Consider the following 21,585-nt stretch of genomic DNA (forward strand, 5'->3'; position numbering starts at 1 on the left):
TATGATAGCCTCTTAAGGCACTTCATGATGACAGAAGTGAGTGCTACGGGGCGATAGTCATTTAATTCAGTTACCTTCGCTTTCTTGGGTGGACATGTTGAACCAAGTAGGAATTAAAAATAGCAACATTGACTTAAAAATGTATTAATTGATTAAAAAGAGACATTCAACTGACCCAGAGAAAATGCATGCTTGAGAAAAACAGAAAAGAAAGAGGGCAGAAAAGAAGGCAGGTGTTACTTGTTGGCTAGGCTTGGAGAATTCATATTTTCTTCCCTTTTTTTCTTCCTTCCCCCTCTCTTTTTATCTTTACTTTTATCTTTTGCTCCCTTCTCACTCCATCCCTCTTCCCTATCTTGTTGTTTTTGTGGCAAAACTTGTCCTCTCATCTTCCACCTCATCGCTCTCACCTTCTATCCTAATACTCTCCTTCTCTTTGCTCCCCATCCTCATTTTATCTTTCATGAAACCGTTGTTTTGCCACTTTACATCTCTCCTTTCTTCCTTTCTCCTTCCTCCACCCCCTTTCTCTGCATGTACCGTTCCTCTCGCTTTTTTCTTCTTCCTCCCTCTCTACCTTCATCCACACCTTCTCTCTACCACGTCCTTCACCTTCCTCTCTTCTGCCTGCCCCTCTCTCCTACAGCTAATGTGTGTGACGAGGAGCTGCTCCTGTGCCAGAATGGTGGGACGTGCTCCCAGAACCAGAAGTGTATCTGTCCTCCAGAGTTTAAGGGTGTGCTGTGCCAACAGTCCCGCTGCGATGGGGGCAAGGCCTGCAACACCGCCTCCACCCTCCACCTCCTGGCCCTCGTCCCCCTACTGCTCTGCGTCCTGCTACCACACCTTTTGGCCACATTAACTGCACACTGAGTCACCTACTGCCTCCTCAAATACAGGGGTAACTGTTGTGTGTGTGGGCAACCCCAGAGAGGGAAGAGTGGGAAAGGCCTGCTAGCTGGCCAAGGACCCTATGAGCACACAAACATCACAAGACTGTTACTGACTCGGGGAACCCCCCCTGTTGTGAAAGTAAAATGACACTTCAGAGGAAGACTGAGGAAAATCAAGACAACCAACCCACTGTCTCTCCCTTTATACGAGAGACCTGGAGAAATCGCATACCAAAAAGCATTATTATTACTATTAAACAAGCAAATGAGAATCATTACTGTTCACTATGAAGAAGAAGGGAGGGAGGAAATGGCTGATGTAAAACAATGACGTTTCCTTTGTCTTTATTGATTTGAGTTAATGCACCCCACTTCTCTTGAGACACTGCACTTACTGCTGCGGAAAGAAAGACAGGGATTGTTTGACTAGACATGGGTGGGGAGCTAGAGGGAGGGGGAGGGCTAGGTCGTGATTCGCTGCTGAGGACTACTTAGAATATTAACCAGGTTCCACGACTTCGACTCGAAAACAGACTTGTTTTTACCTTTTTCCTTTTTCTGCTGCTGTTTTTTATTTCAGCATCTTTTTCTGTCATTAATGTATCTTATGGGCCCACCGACAGACTGAGATGATACATTTAATTATTACAATATCCAGAGGTTTATCAATATTAAGATTTTAGTCACTATTACGGTCATTATAGGAATGAGTGTTGCCACCATTTAGCAAGATTTAATCTTCACACAGTATTCAGGAATAAAACAATCTAACTTATCAACAGTCTAAAAAGAGAGAAAGGGGGAGAAAGTATCAATATTATTAGTCATTATTTGAATATTTTTTGTGGAGATTCTTTTTGTTTAGTTATTATACATTAACTATTCCAGAGGAGCATTTTATTACACTGTAAGCTTTACAGTAAATGTGAATTATTTACCTGTGCTTGTACTTTATTGATTCAATTCATTCTTTCAAGAGAAAGAAATGTGTCACTACCAACCAAAACTCTCAATTGTCTACTCCAGATTGGAACTGTCTGGATTGCTGAAAAGTGGGGAAAAAAGCCAACCTCATTCATTGGTATTTGATTTCATTTAGGTCTGACATGTTTTATGCAAATGGTAAAAGAACTGACATGATGAGTGACGCCAACAACTGAACCTGTCACTATGAGATTCACTCATAACGACAGACAACCCCAATGCACATGAGAATACAATCATAAAAAGTTTAACAAAAATTGCACCATAATGTCCAGACAAACATTTTCCCCGTAAGGTTCTGACAAGTGTTCTCCTCGTAGAAATAGACTTACTAGAATGTAAAAAGCGCCCAGACCACTATTTTTATTTCTATGGTTCTCCCACTCTCTCTCTCTGTCTCTTGCAGAGATCATCATCGTCGTGGAAACCCCAGGCTTACAGGGTCATGTTAATGACACCCTAGGCACTGTGTTGCATCTTTTACTAAGCTTTTGTAAAAAATCAAAAACATTTCAGTGAAAGAGTAGTACCTGGCTTTGTAGTCACTGACATTTTGAATAAATAGAGAACTATAGGAGAAATGCACCATTACTCCAGCACTCCACAAAGCATACCTGGGAGGAATGCAAAAAAGGGTGGGGGGGTGTCCGCAGGCAATAAAAAGAAAAGACGTTCAGTGGTAAAATAAAAATCATTAGGTATTCTAGTCTATTCTGTCTGTAAGGCATCTCTATTCTGGGATCCATTTCAGAAGAAGTCCAAAGTGTTAAAATGAAGGGCAAAGTGGAGATGTAAGTGAGGAGTGAATTGAGAAGTGTGGGGGAGATCCTCACAGAATAATCTGGGTGCAGATCAGAGATCTCAAGGTAGGAGTTGTCCTGGCTGAACAGCACAGAAATAGGATGAAACTATCCTATATCAATAAACTGAAGTGTTCGGTGGATGAAAACTATGACCTTACTTAGGCGCAACCCAGTAGCAGTGTGTGGGTAAAATCCCAGCAAATTCATGGGAAAAAAGCCATATTACAACCTGTGTTGTGAGAACTCTGTTGTTTGCTCTATAAGTTGTTAGTTCATATGCCTTGCCACCATGATATATGCCACGTTCAAAACAACTGGGAACATCTGTCCGGTGGAATCCACAAAGCATATTGTATGTAACAGTTTCATGACCTACATCATGGTCAATAATTTCAGACATTTTCGGACTACAAAACAAGTATTGATTTAGAACACCTGAGGGTTACCACAAGTTACAAAGAAAACAGGAGCTGCCTCCACTACTTCAGCACCATTTCAACTTCAACATCAAATCACCTATGTTTAGTCTAAGACAGTGACAACTAAAAGACTCCAAAAACAATTTAGTTCAATCAACATCAGTTAAACATGATGTAGCTGTCCATGGTACTGATTTATGTGTGTGTATGTAAGTAGATAAAACATGTTGTTGACGCACCTGACATGTAGAGAAACGCCAACGCCATCCTCTCTTTCATGTTGCCGAAACAGTCGATGAGTCTGTCATACAGTACACACTTTTAGTTTTTGTTGTTCTAGTCTACCTGGCTAAAATGCTTGCTCACGGGCCTCCCGAGTGGTGCAGCGATTTAAGGCAGTGCTTGAGGCATCACTACTGACCCGGGTTCGATCACAGGCTGTGTCACAGATGGCCGCAACCGGAAGACCCATGAGGTGGCACACAATTGGCCCAGCGTCGTCCGGTTTAGGGTAGGGTTTGGCCGGCCGAGATGTCCTTGTTCTATCGCACTCTAGTGACTCCTTGTGGCGGGCCGGGTGCATGCACGCTGACTTTCGGTCACCAGTTGTACAGTGTTTCCTCAGACACATTGGTTTCCGGGTTACGCGAGCATTGTGTCAAGAAGCAGTGCGGCTTGGCAGGGTCATGTTTCGGAGGACGCATGGCTCTCGACCTTCGCTTCCAAGTTCGTACGGGAGTTGCAGCGATGGGACAAGACTAACTACCAATTGGGAAGAAAAAGGGGTAAAAACGTACAAAAAATAAAACAATTAAATAAACAATTCTTGCTCACTAGCCTAACTTCCTTCGATGGGCAATGATTAGCCAGCTGGTTAACATTAGCCTTGTACATCTAGCTACATATTAAACTTCCATCCTCTCAGGCCAGAGGCACAATGTATGAATTTATTGTTGGAGCAGAATCTCCGTTATAATCATTAGCCAGTAAAACCACAAGTCCATATCCCTATCTCCGTCCATGGCTAATTTAGGAAAGGGCCCATTTTAACTAACTAGCTAGCCACAAGAGGACAACAACACAACGAGATGAAACAATTCAAGTTTTTTTCTGTCAATGATGTGTGGCTTGCGATGTGATTGGTGTGAAGCCAAATCCAAACTGGCTTCCCTTAATACTTTTTTTTGGTGCTCCAGGGCCATTCACAGTAGAGCTCACGCAGTTTAGCTCAATGATGATTAGCTATTATTGAATATAAAAAAATATCAAGGGAGGCCAAATGCTCTCTGGCTTAAATGCTACGGACGGCAACGCTATCATACTCTTTTTGACCAGACAGCATCAGATAGATCAATCAATCAATCAAATTTATTTTATATAGCCCTTCGTACATCAGCTGATATCTCAAAGTGCTGTACAGAAACCCAGCCTAAAACCCCAAACAGCAAGCAATGCAGGTGAAGAAGCACGGTGGCTAGGAAAAACTCCCTAGAAAGGCCAAAACCTAGGAAGAAACCTAGAGAGGAACCAGGCTATGTGGGGTGGCCAGTCCTCTTCTGGCTGTGCCGGGTGGAGATTATAACAAAACATGGTCAAGATGTTCAAATGTTCATAAATGACCAGCATGGTCGAATAATAATAAGGCAGAATAGTTGAAACTGGAGCAGCAGCACAGTCAGGTGGACTGGGGACAGCAAGGAGTCATCATGTCAGGTATTCCTGGGGCATGGTCCTAGGGCTCAGGTCCTCCGAGAGAGAGAAAGAAAGAGAGAATTAGAGAGAGCATATGTGGGATGGCCAGTCCTCTTCTGGCTGTGCCGGGTGGAGATTATAACAGAACATGGCCAAGATGTTCAAATGTTCATAAATGATCAGCATGGTCGCATGGTAGATGGGCTTCACAAACAAAGGGGCGGTGTTTCGCTCGCTCGGATGCTTTCTCCAGTGAGATACATTCAGCCTCTTGCAAATTGAAGAACAATTATGAAACACAGAGAGATGAAAGATACATTTTTGGAGAAGCCTGGCTTCCCTTGGCATCCATGAACACACGCCAGTGGGGGCAACTTATACCAACTTCGATCAAAATTTGTGTGCGATTGTGGTATGTGTTGCTGTGAGAGGATTTAAGATTATGGTTGTGTGTGCGGGTATTGTCTCACAATCCTACTGCCAAAAGGACCAAATGTACAGACAACGAGTAAAGTACATTAAAATATCATTTTAACGTACTTTACTGGCTCTCGGTGCGCTTGGTCTTTTTGGAGCTAGGAATGTGAGACAATACAGTGCATGTGGAAAATATTTGGGCCCTTTCACTTTTTCCACATGTTGTTACATTACAGCCTTGTTCTAAAATTGATAAAATTCTATCTACACACAATGCCCCACATTTTCAGAAATGTTTGCAAATGCATAATTCTTTTTTTTTTTAACGTAATATTGCATTTACATAAGTATTCAGACCCTTTCCTCATTACTTTGTTGAAGCACCTTTGGCAGCGATTTAAAGCCTCGAGTCTTGTTGGGTATGACGCTACAAGCTTGGCAAACCTGTGTTTGGCGAGTTTCTTTTATTTTTCCCTGCAGATCCTCTCAAACTCTGTGAGGTTGGGGTGGCAGGGTAGCCTATTGGACCAGTAACCGGAAGGTTGCAAGTTCAAATCCCCGAGCTGACAAGGTACAAATCTGTCGTTCTGCCCCTGAACAGGCAGTTAACCCAGGCGTCATTGAAAATAAGAATTTGTTCTTAACTGAACTGCCTAGTTAAATAAAGTTGGATGGGGAGCATCGCTGCACAGCTATTTTCAGGTCTCCAGAGATGTTCAAGTCCAGGCTGGGCCACGCAAAGACATTCTGAGACTTGTCATTGTCATGTTGAAAAATGAACCTTTGCCCTAGTCTGAGGTCCTGAGCGCTCTGGAGCAGGTTTTCATCAAGGATCTCTATGTACTTTGCTCCGTTCATCTTTGCCTCGATCCTGAATAGTCTCCCTGTCCTTGCCGCTGAAAAACATCCCCACAGCAGGATGCTGTGAAGATATCCACCAGGTGCCAGGTTTCCTCCTGACATGATGCTTGGCATTGAGGCCAAATAGTAAAATCTTGGTTTCATCAGACCAGAGAATTCTGTTTTTCATGGTCTGAGAGTCCTTTAGGTGCCTTTTGGTAAACTCCAAGCGGGCTGTCATGTGCCTTTTACTGAGGAGTGGCTTCCATCTAGCGAGTCTACCATAAAGGATGATCAACAGAAACGGGATAAACCTGAGCTCAATTTCAAGTCTCATATCATATTTACTTATGTAAATAAGGTTTTTCTGTTAGATTTTTTACATACATTTACTAACATTTCTAAAACTTTGTTTTCACTTTGTCATTATGGGGTATTGTGTGTAGATTGATGAGGGAAAAAATGTATATAATCCATTTTGAAATAAGGCTGTAACATAACTAAATGTGGAAAAGGTCAAGGGGTCTGAATACTTTCCGAATGCACTCTACTGTATATACACAGTATAATGACATAAACTTTTCAAAGCACTAGTAATGAGTTCAGGTTTATATCACCTGAAGCATGTGCAGAACCATGTTAACACTTGCACGAGCTTGGCAAGTATGCATGCATCTTGTGCATGTATTTCTATATTGTGTGCATGCTTCAGGTGATAGAAATCTGAACGCACTACCAGCGCTTTGAAAAGGTCATGTAATTATACTTTCCCGTGGATACAGTGAGCTCCGCTGTTGTTTTATCTCTGTATTCCAACACTTTTTGTACATAGTCTCTCCCCCCCCCCCCCATTTTAGGGGACCAAAAGTAATTGGGACAAATGCACTTTTGTGTATTAAAGTAGTCAAAAAGTTTAGTATTCCTAGCACGCAATGATGACATCAATCTTTCAGATTATTCTGTGCCCAATAGAAATGAATGGTAAATAATGTGTGATCATTTTGGAGTCACTCATTGTAAATAAGAATAGACTATTTTCGAAACACTTCTACATTAATGTGGATGCTACCGTGATTACAGATAGTCCTGAATTAACCGTGAAAAATTATGACTGAGAAAGTTATGTACACATGTCATACCCCCCCCCCCCCAAAACAAATGTTAACATCCCCTGTTATTGTAATGTTGAGAGGTTAGTGTGTCTTGGTTGTATGATATTTGTGCGTCTGTAACCTTCTCACTCATTATTCACGATTCTTTCAGGACTATCCAGAATCATGGTAGCATCCACATGAATGTAGTATTGTTCAGAAACATATTCTATGCTTATTTACATATTCTATGCTTATTTAAAAGTGACTCCAAAATTATCATACATTATTTATCATTCATTTCAAATTGGACACAAAATAATCTGAAACAAGAACCAAATGCATCCAACAAGTTTGTGGATTCACAAGCTTGGATGTACATTCGGGCTTTTCGAGGTCACGAGAGGAAACTTTCCTGATTCAAATGCTAATTTCTGCCTGATGTAGAACTCTATGCAATTAAACGTCTGGTTTCCAGGTAACTAGGAAGACTGTTCTTACCAAGGTCCAAGGCGATCTCGGCCTTGACTTGGTAGGCAACCAGTGCATGCAGTTCTATTTGGTGCAGAATGGTAACGAGAAATAATAAGGTAAAAATAATAAATAGAAGGGAAAATACAAAGGCATGCAAGCCCGAAAGAAAAGTATTCAAACAAGCAAGGGAAGGCCATCCAGGCTCTTCTTATTTGGTATATTGGTGATCGCACAATTTAATGTGCATCTCGCCACATACGGTGCGGGATGGAAACAGGATTCCCAAAAACAGAACAAACTACCAAACTACCAACAAAAAAACCTAAAGATAAACTGAACAACTTTTCTGTCAAAAAAAATCTAACTAATTTGACACCTACACAGGCTCAAGGGGAACCTGGGAGGGCGGATCTTCTGGCGCCAATAACTTTTCTGCCGCAGCCACAATAATGTACAGTTTCAAAGAACAAAATCCATATTTGTAACTTCTCTAGGGTAGGGGGCACTATTTTCACCTCCGGATGAAAAGCATGCCCAAGGTTAACTGCCTGCTACTCAGGCCCAAAGGCTAGGATATGCATATAATTGGTAGATTTGGATAGAAAACACTCTAAAGTTTCCAACACTGTTAAAATAATGTCTGTGAGTTTAACAGAACTGATTCTGCAGGCAAAATCCTGAGAAAAATCCATCCAGGAAGTAGGATTTATTTTATTTTTGTAGTTTTCTATTCAATACCATTACAGTATCCATTGACTTAGGACTCAAATTGTAGTTCCTATGCCTTCCACTAGACGTCAACCGTCTTTAGAATTTGTTTCAGGCTTGTATTCTGAAAAATAAGGGAGTAAGAGCGCCTTTCTTGTTAACATTTTATATTGACGACGTTATAGTCCGGTTGAAATATTATCGATTATTTAGGCTAAAAACAACCTGAGGATTGAAAATAAACATTGTTTGACATGTTGCTATGAACTTTACGGATACAATTTGGATTTTTTTGTCTGCCTGTTTTGACTGCGTTTGAGCCTGTGGATTACTGAAGAAAACGCGCAAACAAAACAGAGGTATTTGGATATAAAGAGAGACTTTATCGAACATTTATTGAGTAAATGAATGTCTTCTGAGTGCAACCATATGAAGATCAAAGGTAAGTGATTAACTTTCTCTATTTCTGACTGGTGTAACTCTTCTATTTGGTTACTGTTTGTAATGATTTGTCTGCTGGGCGATGTTCTCAAATAATCGCATGGTATGCTTTCGCCGTAAAGCCTTTTTGAAATCTGACACCGTGGTTGGATTCACAAGAATCTTTAAACCTATGCATAACTCTTGTATGTTTTCTGAATTTTTATAATCAGTATTTCTGTTTTTGAACTTGGCGCTCTGCAATTTCACTGGATGTTGGTCAGGTGGGACGCTACTGCCCCACGTACCCTTTTAACAAACAGGGTATATTTTGACTGGCAGCAAACATTTACTATAGGCTTTGGTGCGTCCACTACCATATCTACCAGCATCACTTGTTCTCTCAATTCTTTTAATTGCCTCCGCATAGGAGATTTGATTGACCGCTCAAACTTTTGCCTCCTCAATCTCCTTGACCCTTACAGGGCACTCCAGGAACTCAGGATCATTATCCCAACCACAATTGCAACTCCGTTTTCCTTCTACACATCGTTCTTCAGTTTACTCTGTCCTTCTGCACATACTTGAAATATGGGCAAATCCTTTACAATTCTTACACTGTAATGGTTTTAGGACGAAAGCTCTTACAGCGTATCTTACATAACCAAGCTTCACATGCGTAGGTATTTGCTCTTTATCAAAAAACAGGAGTGACAGACTTTATTTTTTTTCTCCATTCACAACACCAGGAATTCTCTTCAAGTATTCAACCTGAACATCCGTCGTCACCCCTGAGATGACTCCTTTGATAAATGCAACCTCAGGATATGTGGTTTCCAGTTTACATAGAGTCCAATTAAGTTCTTTCAGAGCCGTCGATGTGTCTGCTTGGGGGGGGGATTATGTGATTATAATCGAAGAGAATTCTCTTGGTAGATAATGCAGACCGCATTTGATTGTAAGGAATTCTAGGTCAGGTGAACAAAAGGACTTTGAGTTCCTGTATGTTGTTATGATCACACCACGTCTCGTTAATCCTAAGGCATACCCCCCGCCCTTCTTCTTACCAGAGAGATGTTTGTGTCACACTCGCTATCCTCAAACTCCCTGTCATAAATCAACCAAGGCGCAGCGTGCATGTAGTTCCACATCTTTTAATGAAAGTGAAACCGAAATAACCAAAAAACAAACAGGTAAACAGCAAAGACCGTGACGCAACCGAGGTGCACACAAACACACACAGAAAAATAATTACCCACAGCACACAGATGGGAACAGGCTACCTAAGTATGGTTCTCAATCAGAGACAACGATTGACAGCTGCCTCTGATTAGGAACCATACCAGGCCAAACACATAGAAATAGAAAACATAGAAAAAACATAGAATGCCCACCCCAACTCACGCCCTGACCAAACCAAAATAGAGACATAAAAAAGGAACTAAAAGTCAGGACATGACAGTTTGTTTCTGTCGGTGCGATGCGTGAAGAAACCAGGGGGCTGTACCAACTCTGATAACGTATCCCGAATGAGCCATGTTTCCGTGAAACAAAGAACAATCTCTGATGTCTCTTTGGAAGGCAACCCTTGCTCGGATTTCTACTGAAAAATGATAAATGCTATTTACATGTGAAAAATGAATGCCATATGCTGCTTTGCTATAGGCCTATTGTTTACCTTTTTTGATGAGGACACTTTGACATCTTGATAATATGCAGCTGTTTAAAGGGCAAATCCACAGATGAAACAAAACAATGGGTGCCCCACCTCTGTTTTGGTAAAAAGCTGAGGGATAGACGTGGAGAAATATAACCACTCTCAGATTAATAGACAGAGCTATGGATGCAAGGACTGACAATCCATGATAAACATTTTTGTTTTAACCATATTATGAGGCTATACAGTGTTTGTTTATATTTTCAATGTTTACTAACATTGGAGTAAAACAAGCGTATATTTGGGGTTCTCAAGGAGTGTGACAGTTGAACTAAGCTCATGAGGCATTTATAAGTTATATTCTTCAAGAATCAATGGATATATACAGGACCAGTCAAAGGTTTGAGAACACCTACTCATTCAAGGGTTTGTCTTTATTTTTACTATGTTCTACATTGTAGAATAATAGTGAAGACATCAAAACGATGAAACACATGGAATCATGTAGTCACCAAAAAAGTGTTAAACAAATCAAAATATATTTTATATTTGAGATTCTTCAAATAGCCACCTTTTTCATTGATGACAGCTTTGCACACCGGAGAGAAACCGCCACCTGACTCCTCGGGAGAAGAAATGGAGGAATCTGGACAATCGGTTGATTCAGAAACTCCTTCAATAGTCCTGCACCAAAAAGAAAGAAAAATAATTGTCTCTGCGCAAACTGGGCAACTTAATTAATGCAAAGATAAACGAAAGAGCCGATGGGCTGGAGAAAATGATACGTGAAAACACCGAAAAAAATAGTTGACCTCGAGACCTCTCTGAATCATGCATACGAGAGTATCAAAGAGTTTAAACGTGCAATCTCTGATAAATGTGACCGTTTCAGGAAACTAAGCGTATGTCATGGCTCACTACTTCACAGGAGAGCCGTTTCAATGTAAACTGTTTTGGGGGGCAGAAATGCCTTCTGAAACATGTGAACTTTCATGGGCATTAATAAAAAACTTGTAGACCATCTGTAAATACAAATACAATTGTTAAATTAAGAGGCTAGTTGGTTTAGCCAGATAAAAAGACAGCAACCTTCCTGCTAGCCATGATTGGCTGAGATAATAAGTGGGCTGTACATGCCGAGAGATGACTTTGGATTGGCCTGCCATATAGCATGCTTCTGTCTATTTGAGCTGGTCAGTATGTCTAGGTAATCCTGTCTAACATTTTATTTTTATATTGTGTAGTCAAACTGCATAAGTGTGTCACGCCCTGACCTTAGAATGACGTTTTATTTCTCTATTTGATTGGGTCAGTGTGTGATTTGGGGTGGGCATTCTATGTTGTCTATTTCTTTGTTTTTAGCTGAGTATTGTTCCCAATCAGAGGCAGCTGTCTATCGTTGTCCCTGATTGGGGATCATACTTGGGCAGCCCCTTTCCCCCACTTTCTGTTGTGGGATCTTGTTTTTGTTAGTTGCTGGTTTAGCGCTACAATACTTTACGTGTCATTTATCTTTCTTGTTTTTTTGGTGTTCATTTAATACATTTTAAAATGTACCCCTACCACACTGCACCTTGGTCTCATTCTGACGACAGCTGTAACAGAAGATCCCACCACCAATGGACCAAGCAGCGTGGTCAGGAGGACTGGATCTGGCAGGAAATGCTGGAGGGAGCAGGACCCTGGACAAGGGCTGGGGAGTATCACCGTCCGAAGGAGGAGATGGAGGCAGCGAAAGCGGAACGGCGACGTTACGGGGAGTTATACCAACAAAGCAAGCACGAGAGGCTTGGGGAACACTTGGAGATTGGCGAGATTGGCGGAGTCAGTTGGCGGAGTCAGTTCAGACCTGAGCCAACTCCCCGTGCTTACCGTTGGGAGCGAGTGACCAGTCAAGCACCGTGTTATCTGGTTCTGCCCACCATGCCTTCAGTGCGCATCCACAGCCCGGTGCGCTCTGTGCAAGCTCTCCGCAGTTGCCGTGCTAGAATGGGCATTCAGCCATGATGGATTGTGCCGGCTCAGCGCTCCTGGCCTTCGGTGCGTCTCTTTGGTCCAGGACATCCTGCGCCAGCTCTACGCACGGTATCCCCAGTTCGCCAGCACAACCCAGTGTGGCCTGTTCCAGCGCCCCGCACTTGCCGTGCTACAGGGGAGATTCAGGCAGGACGCGTTGTGCCAGCTCTATGCTCCAGACCTCCAGTGCGCCTCCACGGCCCAGCATATCCTGCGCCGGATCTACGCACTATGCCTCCAGTGCGCCTTCATAGCCCAGTGCGTCCCGTGCCAGCTCTCCACACTGACCGCGCTAAAGTGGGTATCCAGCCAGGACGTGTGGTGGCAGCTCCCCGCACCAGGCGTCCAGTACGTCTCCTCAGTCCTGTGAGACCTGTTCCGCCTCCACGTACGAAGCATCCAGCGACGGTCTCCAGTCCGGAGCCCCCAGCGATGGTCCTCGGTCCGGAGCATCCAGCGACGTTCCCCGGTCCGGAGCCTGCAGCGACGATCTACAGTCCAGAGGTCCCGGTGACGATCCCTGCACCAGAAGCGCCACCGACGTGGGGGGAGCCTCAAGTGGAGCAGGGTCTGCGTCCCGCACCAGAGCCCCCACCGAGAGTAGATGCCCACCCGGACCCTCCCCTATAGGTTCAGGTTTACAGCCGGAGTCCGCACCTTTCGGGGGGAGTACTGTCACGCCCTGACCTTAGATCCTTATTATTCTTTATGTTTGGTTAGGGCAGGGTGTGACTCGAGTGGGAAAGTCTGTTTTCTATTTCTTTGTTTTTTGCAGAGTGTGGTTCCCAGTCAGAGGCAGCTGTTTATCGTTGTCTCTGATTGGGGATCATATAAGTTGTCATTTTCCTGTTAGGTTTTGTGGGATCTTGTTTTCTGTTTAGTTTCTTAGCCTTACAGAACTGTGAGCTTTTGTTTTTGTCTTTGTTATTTTGTTTTGGTGTCATCAATAAAAAGACCATGTACGCCTACCACGCTGCGCCTTGGTCTTCATTCTACAAACGAGAGCCATAACAAAGTAAGTATCTGCTGTAGGTATATTTGAATGTTGAATGTTAATGTTTTGGGTTGGTATTCAAAGGAATTTTCTCGTTATATAGTTCAAACAAATTACAAAATGACCATTGTTTCCACAGACTGCAAATATTTTGCAATTTGGGTGAACTACTCCTTTAATAAAGTAAGACCCTGTTCCACATACTGAAGTGAGAGCTGCAGTACCTCGGAGATGACAGTAGGGGGCAGCTGATCAGGGTCTCCCACAAGGATGAGGTAGAGCATGGGAATGAGTGTCTCCGTCTCAGTGGTCTGCTCTGCCTGCACACAGTGCCATAGGAACACAACAAACACAAAGACAAGGGGTTGGTCCTCACATTCATACAGATCGAGTAGAGGAGATGCAGTCCAACTGGGGAAGACTGGTGTTCCTGAGTGGCGCAGCAGTCGAAGGCACTGCATCTCAATGCAAGAGGTGTCACTACAATCCTTGGTTTGAATCCGGGGTGTATCACATCCAGCCGTGATTGGGAGTCCCAGAGGGCAGCGCACAATTGGCCCAGTGTCATCCAGGTGTGACCAGGATAGGCTGTCATTGAAAATAAGATATTTTCGTTAACTGACTTAAATAAAGGTTTAAAAAAAAATCAACAGGGCTTGAAAGCTTTTATTCCAATCAAGCCATCAATTCGTTGAATCAGTTGTGTTACAGCACTGGACAGGAACAAAAGCTTGCACATCGTGCATCTCCATGACCCCAATGGTATATAGAACACTATTGCTGCTTTACACTATTGAAATGCAGTCAAACTAAAGGAGCTACAAATTCTGACCACGTCAACGATGATGCAACTGAAGGGCTCATGTCCCAGGCACTGTAAAGCCGACTCCAGGGCGGAGCTGCAGCTCGTGCTCTGGGTACAGCAGACCACATGGGTATCCTGTAAGACACAGGGCTGGGTCTCCTGCTTCCTAATGCGAGACTATGGGAGAAAGACAGGAAAGGAAGAAGAGGAAAGAGGTCAAGAAAGAGAGACAGGAAATAGAAGAGAAAGCGAGAGCTGAGAGAGCCATTTCTAATAAGACTTCTCTCCCCAAAGCAGTTTTTTCAATCCCCTTTTAATTCTGAATAATAATATCTCTCCTCTTATCTGATAAGCCCTTATACGCATGACAAAGTTGCTAACATCTGTATGCACATAATGTGGTACAGTGCCTTGCCTGTTTTAGCTCGTAGCTGAGTCTGTCTCTCTCGGAGCAGTCGGTACTTTCTCTGCCAGCTCATGGTGCTACACACCAGCCAATAAGAGAGGGAGGAAATGAAAGAGAGAAGCCATGAACAACAACTCTGAACAAGTCTTAGGATATTAATGGGATTTCCAGTTCCTAATGCATGTCTGAGCCGAGGTCTACATTGATTATGAGCGAGACCACAGCGTATGACTAGAGCTTTGAATAGTTTTGGCAAGTGTAGGTAGGTGGCTAGCCCTCTAGCGGACCCTGCTGGTGAAAGCTTGTGGTTACCATTTTCTCAGTCTGGCAGTTTGGGCAACATCCTGGAGATCTTCTCGATGCTCTCATGTAGCTGCACTCATGTAGCTGCGTTGGTAGACGTCTGCGTCCTCTGACATCAGTGCTTGATGATACAGAGCAACACAGGGAAAATATATCAACGTTTGAATGTATCAATGCTATTAGCCAAGGTTGTGTTCAGCAGGAAAGAAACAGGAGCAAGATGAAAAAAATAGACACTCTCTAGAATGCTAGAGCAAAAGAAAAATGTCCAGACAGAATGTCCAGAAACAAGATAAACAGCGTACCTCAGAGAAAAGATTTTGCAGCAGGCCCACAATGGTTTTGGTCTTTCCTGTTCCTGGGGGTCCGTGTATCAGGCAGATTTTGGGGGTGTGCTGTTGGTTTCTGATGATGGACATACTGTTTTCTCACCGCCCTCACCTGGCTTGGGTTGTAACCCTGGGACAAACACATCATATAGTTGTATTGTTAACATACAATTACTAGAAAACCTGTATACAAGGCAATTATCACACATGCAAGGGGCCACCTGATATCAAACAAAACATTTGACAGATTTACAATTGTATAGTAAAGAAGGAACGCAAATTCTAATTATTTGAATGTTGATAAAGACTCACTGGAGTCACACAAATACTCTGTAGTTGGTTACCCAATAGTTCCACAAAGGAATATCTTCCATTTAAAAACGCCAAACTCTCCCAATTCAAATGCCTATTATAATGAAGTTCAGGTTAGGGAGTATGAGACCTGTGGGCTGAGGAGGGGTGGGACTACCCCCTCATGGTGCTGACCCGGAGCTCACCACATCACAGTGCACCGCCTGCTTGTTCACCAACGTCACGTTGCCCCAGGTCCTTATCATCAGGTTCAGGGTGGGGAGTATGAGACCTGTGGGCTGAGGAGGGGTGGGACTACATGGTGCTGACCCGGAGCTCACCACATCACAGTGCACCGCCTGCTTGTTCACCAACGTCACGTTGCCCCGGGTCCTTATCATCAGGTTCAGGGTGGGGAGTATGAGACCTGTGGGCTGAGGAGGGGTGGGACTACCCCCTCATGGTGCTGACCCGGAGCTCACCACATCACAGTGCACCGCCTGCTTGTTCACCAACGTCACGTTGCCCCGGGTCCTTATCATCAGGTTCAGGGTGGGGAGTATGAGACCTGTGGGCTGAGGAGGGGTGGGACTACATGGTGCTGACCCGGAGCTCACCACATCACAGTGCACCACCTGCTTGTTCACCAACGTCACGTTGCCCCGGGTCCTTATCATCAGGTTCAGGGTGGGGAGTATGAGACCTGTGGGCTGAGGAGGGGTGGGACTACATGGTGCTGACCCGGAGCTCACCACATCACAGTGCACCGCCTGCTTGTTCACCAACGTCACGTTGCCCCGGGTCCTTATCATCAGGTTCAGGGTGGGGAGTATGAGACCTGTGGGCTGAGGAGGGGTGGGACTACATGGTGCTGACCCGGAGCTCACCACATCACAGTGCACCACCTGCTTGTTCACCAACGTCACGTTGCCCCGGGTCCTTATCATCAGGTTCAGGGTGGGGAGTATGAGACCTGTGGGCTGAGGAGGGGTGGGACTACATGGTGCTGACCCGGAGCTCACCACATCACAGTGCACCGCCTGCTTGTTCACCAACGTCACGTTGCCCCGGGTCCTTATCATCAGGTTCAGGGTGGGGAGTATGAGACCTGTGGGCTGAGGAGGGGTGGGACTACATGGTGCTGACCCGGAGCTCACCACATCACAGTGCACCACCTGCTTGTTCACCAACGTCACGTTGCCCCGGGTCCTTATCATCAGGTTCAGGGTGGGGAGTATGAGACCTGTGGGCTGAGGAGGGGTGGGACTACATGGTGCTGACCCGGAGCTCACCACATCACAGTGCACCACCTGCTTGTTCACCAACGTCACGTTGCCCCAGGTCCTTATCATCAGGTTCAGGGTGGGGCACTGGCCTGAAGGGCGGCAGAGAAATACAATCACACCAAGTTTGAAATAAAGTGCATTTAAAATTATCCACACACTAACGGTGTAAAACAATACAATATGTTACATACAGTACAGCATAACAATACAATATATACATCCATATTTATGATGAGAATGGATGAATAGAGGTAACAACAGAAAATAACAATGGAAGAAGTTAAAGAAACATGACAGTCTTTTGTGTAGAGGATATTTACATTCAACTTTCAATATCAATACAACCCCGTTCCCTCTTTCCATGTAAGCCTATCCCTTCCTGGCCTCTTACACACAAACGTGCTTTCACCCACACCTCTGTTGAAAACATCTCTGCACATAGCCAAAATGTTCCTTGGTATACAGAAAGCCCTGCTCATGCCATTAAGCACCTGTATTCTGGGACAGCCATAGAATGACCAGGTCATCCTCCTTAGGGTACAGCTGACGGGGGTCATTATTCTCAGTAATGCTCGCGGACAAAAATAGGTTTGTTGTGTGGATCAGCCTTGTAACACAGCATTACAAATAAACACAATTAATATTTTTAGCATCATCAAATTTGTATCATCAATGTTTGTAGTATGTCGATTCTAGTGCAAGCGTCAAGCTTCATTGTTTTTAAGGTTAGCATAAGCAATATAATCTGTTACTTTATTAAGCTTACCTCTAAAACTAACATTGCAAAACACTGTGGCTGTACTCACTTGCCAAACTTTCAAATTCTGATACCACCTTTCCTGATTCCTTGTTATTTAGCCATTCACCTGAAAGCTTTGATGAGGGAAAGGAATTTCGAGACTTTAATTTAAGAGATCGATGCTAAAAGACGGCCTTTTCCAATAGCTTCATGACTCATTACTCACAACTCTAAAGTTAGCCAAAATGTTAATGCTCTTTGTAATGCTATATTGACTGTCATTTTCGGTTGCCAATAGCCTAAATGGACCTAAAATCACACCTAACCGAGTTACAATCTGCACTGAACAAAAATATAAAACGCAACAATTTCAGACTTTACTGAGTTACAGTTCACATAAGAAGAACAGTCAATTGAAATAAATGCATTAGAACCTAATCTATGGATTTCACATGACTGGGAATACAGATATGCATCATTGGTCACAGATACCTTAAAAAAAAGTAGGGGTGTGGATCAGAAAACTAGTCAGTATCTGGTGTGACCTCCATTTGCCTCATGCAGTGCGACATCTCATTTGCATAGTGTTGGTCAGGCTGTGGATTGTGGCCTGTGGAATGTTGTCCCACTCCTCTTCAATGGCTGTGCGAATATAGTTGCTGGATATTGTCGGGAACTGGAACACGCTGTCATACACGTTTATCCAGAGCATCCCAAACTGCTCAATAGGTGACATGTCTGGTGAGAATGCAGGCCATTGAAGAACTGGGACATTTTCAACTTCCAGAAATTGTGTACAGATCCTTGCAACATGCATTATCGTGCTGAAACATGAGGTGATGGCGGCGGATGAATGGCACGACAATGGGCCTAAGGATCCTCGTCACGGTATCTCTGCGCATTCAAATTACCATCGATAAAATGCAATTGTGTTCATTGTCCGTAGCTTATGCCTGCCCATACCATAACCCCACAGCTACCATAACCCCAACATCACATTGTTGACATCAGCAAGCCGCTTGCCTGCGCAATGTCTGCTATATGCCCGGTACAGTTGAAACCGGGATTCATCCATGAAGAGTACATTTCTCCAGGGTGCAAGTGGCCATTGAAGGTGAGCATTTTCCCTCTGAAGTCGGTTACGACGCCGAACTGCAGTCAGGTCAAGACCCTGGTGATGACGATGAGCACGCAGATGAGCTTCCCTGAGATGGTTTCTGACAGTTTGTGAAGAAATGTTTCACTTGTGCAAACCCACAGTTTCATCAGCTGTCCAGGTGGCTGGTCTCAGATGATCCTGCAGGTGAAGAAACCCGATGTTGAGGGCCTAGGCTGGCATCGTTACACATGGTCTGAAGCTGTGAGGCTGGTTGAACATATTGCCAAATGGTAGAGAAATTAAAGTTAAATTATCTTGCAACAGCTCTGGTTGCAGTCAGCATGCCAATTGCACCCTCTCTCAAAACTTGAGACATCTGTGGCATTGTGCTGTGTGAGAAAATGGTACATTATAGAGTGGCCTTTTATTGTCCCCAGCACAAGGTGCAACTGTGTAAGGATCATGCTGTTTAATCAGCTTCTTGATATGCCACAACTGTCAAGTGTATAGATTATCTTGGCAAAGGAGAAATGCTCCCTAACAGGGATGTAAACAAATATGCGCACAAAATTTGAGAGAAATATTTTTTTTGTCAATATGGAACATTTCTGGGATCTTTTATTTCACTTCATGAAACATGGCACCATCACTTTACGTGTTGCGTTTATATTTTTGTTCAGTATACCTTTTTTACTGTTAAACTCTAAGGTTGGGTTAATGATTTTTCATTCCTATTAAAGACATTTATTGTAAACAAACTTCGACACTGTCTCAGAAGCTCGACTAATAGCACATTAAACATTGAAATGTTATGTAGGAACGATAAGGGAGAGTAGTTTGATAATGATAGGAACTTGTTAAAGCCGTTTGTTTTTCTACATTGTGTCCTTCACTCTAAAGGTCCCATGTTGGGAAGGTTTCAGCTCAACAACTGTTCAAATTAACACGCAACCTCCAGAAATACTCCATCCCTGTCTAATATGTGCAACTAATAATATACACAAGCACAGAATAAGTGACATTACCTTGCTCGCTTTCACGTTGGTGTTACAGTCTTAAACCCTCTGACTGCATGTCATCATTTCATCATCATAGTTAGTTTTGATTTCAGAGCAAAAGAAGAATAGTATCAACCATATGCTTAACTTAAGCATGTCTTAATCTTATAGAACAACGGTGTCAAACAATTTGTCCCAGGGTCCACATTAGTTTTCAACAAGGTTCGGAGGGCTGCACTCAATTTTTAATATCTGCTCACTGTCAAAATTTGCTAAAAAACTGTCCTCTCCCTCTAATTTTGGACAGAAACATATATATTTTATATTTGAGATTGTTCAAAGTAGCCACCATTTGCATGGATGACAGATTTGCACAGGATTGGCATTCTCTCAACCAGCTTCATAAGGTTGTCACCTGGAATGCTTTTCCAACAGTCTTGAAGTAGTTCCCTCATATGCGGAGCACTTGTTGGCTGCTTTTCCTTCACTCTACGGTCCAACTCCTCCCAAACCATCTCAATTGGGTTGAGGTTGGGTGATTGTGGAGGCCAGGTCATCTTATGCAGCACTCCATCACTCTCCTTCTTGGTCTATAGCCCTGACACAGCCTGGAGGTGTGTTTTTGGGTCATTGTCCTGTTGAAAAACAAATGATAGTCCCACTAAGCCCAAACCAGATGGGATGGCATATCGCTGCAGAATGCAGTGGTAGCCATACTGGTTAAGTGTGCCTTGAATTCTAAATAACTGACTGACAGTGTCACCAGTAAAGCAGCCCCACACCACCTCCTCCACAGCGGTTGGATCCAAAAATCTCGAAGAGTAGATTTCCACCGGTCTAATGTTCATTGCTTGTGTTTCTTGGCCCACGCAAGTCTATTTTTTGTTGTTGGTGTCCTTTAGTAGTGCTTTCTTTGCAGAAATTCAACCATGAAGACCTGATTTACGCAGTCTCCTCTGAAGAGTTGATGTTAAGATGTGTCTGTTACTTGAACTGTGTGAAGCATTTATTTGGGCTGCAATCTGAGGTGCAGTTATTTGCCTATTTCTGGAGGCTGGTAACTCTAATTAACTTATCCTCTGTAGCAGAGGTAACTCTGGGTCTCCCTTTTCTGTGGCGGTCCTCATGAGAGCCCGTTTCATCATTGCGCTTGATGGATTTTTGGACTGCACTTGAAGAAACCTTCAAAGTTCTTGAAATTTTCCAGATTGACTGACCTTCATGTATTTAAGTCATCTTTTTGCTTATTTAAGCAGTTCTGGCCATAACATGGACTTGGTCTTTGACCAAATAGGGCTATCTTCTGTATACCAACCCTACCTTGTCACAACACATCTGATTGGCTCAAACGCATGAACATTTAACAAGGCAAACCTGTTAATTGAAATGCATTCCAGGTGACTTCCTCATGAAGCTGGTTAAGAGAATGCCAAGAGTGTGCAAAGCTGTCATCATGGCAAAGGCTGGCCATTTTGAACAATCTCAAATCTCAAATATATTTTGATATATTGATTCTCTCGATCTCTCTATTGTAGCTAGGTCGCCCTATGATGACCCCAAAATCTTAGAGCCCAAACACTGTAACTGGCCAGAAGGGATCCATGGATGTTTCTTCGTCTGGGGAGTGTGTGGAAATAAATGTTCACACGTTACTCTCAAAGAGAAAACTGAAAATACCAAATGAACGATACTGACCAGCGTCATTTATCTGTATTTAACCTTTATTTTGACAGGAAGGCAATGCTGAGACCAAGGCCTCTTTTCCAGATGAGCCCTGTACAGCAAATCAAATATATTTGTTTTTGTCAAGTGTCGAATACAAGCAAATGCATACTTACAAGCCCTTAACTAACAATACAGTTAAGAAAAATAAGTGTTAATTAAAAAATGGAGGAGTAAAAGATGTAAAAGTATGTTAAGG

General features: G+C 43.3%; 1 protein-coding gene across 1 annotated transcript in view; it reads left to right on the top strand.

Moving 5' to 3' along the window:
* The window catches only part of LOC110509506 (netrin-G2), a 158,246-nt gene extending 156,410 nt beyond the window's left edge, over positions 1-1,836 (top strand). The window contains exon 18 of the mRNA XM_036967213.1: positions 647-1,836. Coding sequence (XP_036823108.1) covers positions 647-873 — 227 coding nt within the window. The 3' untranslated portion in view covers positions 874-1,836. The remainder of the gene's footprint in view (positions 1-646) is intronic.
* Positions 1,837-21,585: the final 19,749 nt, after the last annotated feature.

The sequence above is a fragment of the Oncorhynchus mykiss genome, chromosome Y (genome assembly GCF_013265735.2).
Source record: "Oncorhynchus mykiss isolate Arlee chromosome Y, USDA_OmykA_1.1, whole genome shotgun sequence".
NCBI classification, from domain to species: domain Eukaryota; kingdom Metazoa; phylum Chordata; class Actinopteri; order Salmoniformes; family Salmonidae; genus Oncorhynchus; species Oncorhynchus mykiss.